The following is a 4,048-nucleotide window of genomic DNA, read 5'->3' on the forward strand; positions in this document are numbered from 1 at the left end:
AAACGTCATCACGCTTGCACTAGGAATTGCAAGATGGCGGAGAGTGCGGAATTGAAGGTAAAGCGCAGCTTGAAATCATTATAAATGTAAACGGTTAGCAAACGATATAATGCCAACGCAAATCTTCGCATGTGTAATTTAAACGACAAGGAACTAATTTTAGTGTGAATTTCTGTGTATTTTTTGTGCAAAGGGATAACTTTAAAGGAATTCACTATGGAACATGTTATTGTTGATGTTGAGAGAGAACCGCTCGTTCGTTAGCGGTCTCCTGCATAGAATATCTTTATTAGCTAGCTAGCGGAATAATTAAAAAAGTATTTTTCCTTTTCGGTCCATGTCAATTTAGTAGACATTTAGTTAAAAAGTATCTTATGACAATGATGGATCGTAGTTGACTGTTTGAATGAGGATGCCGTTATCAGCTAATTAGTTGGTCCGCGTTTGGAGGGGGGACGAGCGGTCTTGACGTTCTGTCAAGCTAGTGAACAGAGGCTCCCGCTAGCGATGGGAGAAGGACTACATCTGCTTCTTGCTAGCTTAGGCGACTTTTCAAGCGTTTTCACTTTTATACATTTCTCAAGACGCATAAAATGATGCACTTTTTAATGGTGACAAGCTGTTCTAATTTGAAAACGTTTTGTAGCCTGGTTAGTTCGGTAACTTATACACAGCGGTGTGGAGAAAAAGTGAATGCATGTTTATTTCCCCAGCTGACTGTCACTGAGTCATAGTGATAGATGTTGTAAAACGTGTAGCAATGTTCTTTTGATATGTTTATCTTTGAACACGTTTAGGCTTTATGCTAAATCTTAACACGTTGCTCTGCATCAAAACCAAATGTTATTAGTCACGTGCGCCGAATACAACAGGTGTAGGTAGACCTTAGAGTGAAATGCTTACTTACAAGCCCCTAACCAACAGTGCAGTTTCAATAAATACGGATAAAAGTAACACGTCATTAAAGAGCAGCAGTAAAATATAAAATAATATATACCGGGGTGCCGGTTCATTCATTACAGTTCAAGTTCTGGTAACTTGTTTTGAGTTAGTTCAGCCCTAATTTACCCTCGCCCAAGATGTACTCTTTAACCCTATAAAGATGTATATCAATTGAACCTTTTTTGAAAATAATTTCTCGCTGATATGAAAGATAAGGTTCGTAAGCTTCCAAAACCGTACCACAAGCGATGCTTGTTCATGTTCAGGCCGAGTGCTGGGGTTCGTAACAAAACTGTACAGAAGATGTCTTCTTCCAATTACTCTTATGCATAATGTAATGGAACTGAGAGTCGTAATGGAATGGAACTAATGGTAATGGAACTGAGAGTCGTAATGTAATGGAACCGAGAGTCGTAATGTAATGGAACCGAGAGTCGTAATGTGATGGAACCGAGAGTCGTAATGTGATGGAACCGAGAGTCGTAATGTGATGGAACCGAGAGTCGTAATGTGATGGAACCGAGAGTCGTAATGTGATGGAACCGAGAGTCGTAATGTGATGGAACCGAGAGTCGTAATGTGATTGAACCGAGAGTCGTAATGTGATTGAACCGAGAGTCGTAATGTGATGGAACCGAGAGTCGTAATGTAATGGAATGGAACCGAGAGTCGTAATGTGATGGAACCGAGAGTCGTTATGTAAAGTAATGGAACCGAGAGTCGTAACGTGATGGAACCGAGAGTCGTTATGTAAAGTAATGGAACCGAGAGTCGTAACGTAATGGAACCGAGAGTCGTAATGTAATGGAATGGAACCGAGAGTCGTAACGTAATGGAACCGAGAGTCGTAACGTAATGGAACCGAGAGTCGTAACGGGAAGGAACTGAGAGTCGTAATGGAACTGTGAGTCGTAACGGAATGGAACTGAGAGTGATGATCAAAGGCTACATTTATCCCTAAACTAGTTGTCAGAAATGCAAACCTGCATAGCAACCTTTTGCCTGAATGATTTCTCTCAGCATTGCTTGGATGGTGCCTTCTTGCCTTCCTAGAATTATCTCATTTAAAGCTAGTGCAGTTCATGTTTCTTGTGTGGTTCATAATCTAGTGTACTAGGATCACAAATCAATAGCAATTGATTCAGATGTAGACATACTTCAAAATTACGTTTTTTTGTGATTCAAAAAGAGTGACATCAGTTTTCTCACGTCAACCATTTGATTAGGAACAGTATTTCAGACCGTGTTTTATTAGGAGTTGTCTCAGTCTGCACATCTATTGTGAGACGTTGCAGCTGACAATATGAGTTAGGCCTAACTGACGATACCCGATGCTTGACAGGCTCTCTTTGAGCTGCTATTGATCTGAGGGATATTTTTATACTTTACTCCAAAGTGTTGCTATTGCTGTGTGCTTGGAAACTCAGTCCATATTAATGTCCTCGGGTGTATCTCTTCTACGGCACGGCGTTGGTGTTTAAGTCTTTATTCCTCACACATGTCGTCTGTTGTTGTAGTTTCTGTTCCTAAACCATGTCCAGGCTCAAACTCGGAGCAGATGGAGTTCGTATGACATGAGATTGCTTCCTACAAATAGTCTTTCACCGCTGATGATTAACGCTTCGTGTTAATCACTACAGTCAAAGTGGAGACAGTTACATCAGATCACATCAGTGGATCAGTCAGTACAGTGGAGACAGTCAGTACATCAGATCATCATCACTACAGTGGAGACAGTCAGTACATCAGATCAACACTACAGTGGAGACAGTCAGTACATCAGATCATCACTACAGTGGAGACAGTCAGTACATCAGATCAACACTACAGTGGAGACAGTCAGTACATCAGAACAACATCACTACAGTGGAGACAGTCAGTACATCAGATCAACATCACTACAGTGGAGACAATCAGTACATCAGAATCAATCATCACTACAGTGGAGACAGTCAGTACATCAGATCATCACTACAGTGGAGACAGTCAGTACATCAGATCAACACTACAGTGGAGACAGTCAGTACATCATCACTACAGTGGAGACAGTCAGTACATCAGATCAACACTAAAGTGGAGACAGTCAGTACATCAGAACAACATCACTACAGATCAACACTGTGGAGACAGTCAGTACATCAGATCATCACTACAGTGGAGACAATCAGTACATCAGATCATCACTACAGTGGAGACAGTCAGTACATCAGATCACATCACTCACAGTGGAGACAGTCAGTACATCAGAACAACATCACTACAGTGGAGACAGTCAGTACAGTGGAGACAGTCAGTACATCAGATCATCATCACTACAGTGGAGACAGTCAGTACATCAGATCATCACTACAGTGGAGACAGTCAGTACATCAGATCATCACTACAGTGGAGACAGTCAGTACATCAGATCAACACTACAGTGGAGACAGTCAGTACATCAGATCAACACTACAGTGGAGACAGTCAGTACATCAGATCAACACTACAGTGGAGACAGTCAGTACATCAGATCATCAATACTACAGTGGAGACAGTCAGTGGAGACAGTCAGACATCAGATCACTACAGTGGAGACAGTCAGTACATCAGATCAACACTACAGTGGAGACAGTCAGTACATCAGATCATCAATCACTACAGTGGAGACAGTCAGTACATCAGATCAACACTACAGTGGAGACAGTCAGTACATCAGATCAACACTACAGTGGAGACAGTCAGTACATCAGATCAATCATCAGTGGAGACAGTCACTACAGTGGAGACAGTCAGTACATCAGATCATCACTACAGTGGAGACAGTCAGTACATCAGATCATCACTACAGTGGAGACAGTCAGTACATCAGAGTACATCATCACTACAGTGGAGACAGTCAGTACATCAGATCAACACTACAGTGGAGACAGTCAGTACATCAGATCATCAATCACTACAGTGGAGACAGTCAGTACATCAGATCAACACTACAGTGGAGACAGTCAGTACAGTGGAGACAGTCAGTACATCAGAACATCATCACTACAGTGGAGACAGTCAGTACATCAGTCAGTACATCAACACTACAGTGGAGACAGTCAGTACATCAGATCAACACTACAGTGGA

The 4,048-nt window shown here is 41.8% G+C and overlaps 1 protein-coding gene across 1 annotated transcript in view; it reads left to right on the forward strand.

Moving 5' to 3' along the window:
* LOC121844648 (E3 SUMO-protein ligase PIAS1-like) overlaps positions 1-4,048 on the forward strand; it is a 46,904-nt gene continuing 42,856 nt past the window's right edge. The window contains exon 1 of the mRNA XM_042314983.1: positions 1-57. Within this exon, the coding sequence (XP_042170917.1) occupies positions 34-57 (24 nt within the window). The 5' untranslated portion in view covers positions 1-33. The remainder of the gene's footprint in view (positions 58-4,048) is intronic.

This window comes from Oncorhynchus tshawytscha, unplaced genomic scaffold (genome assembly GCF_018296145.1).
Source record: "Oncorhynchus tshawytscha isolate Ot180627B unplaced genomic scaffold, Otsh_v2.0 Un_contig_111_pilon_pilon, whole genome shotgun sequence".
In the NCBI taxonomy this organism is placed as follows: domain Eukaryota; kingdom Metazoa; phylum Chordata; class Actinopteri; order Salmoniformes; family Salmonidae; genus Oncorhynchus; species Oncorhynchus tshawytscha.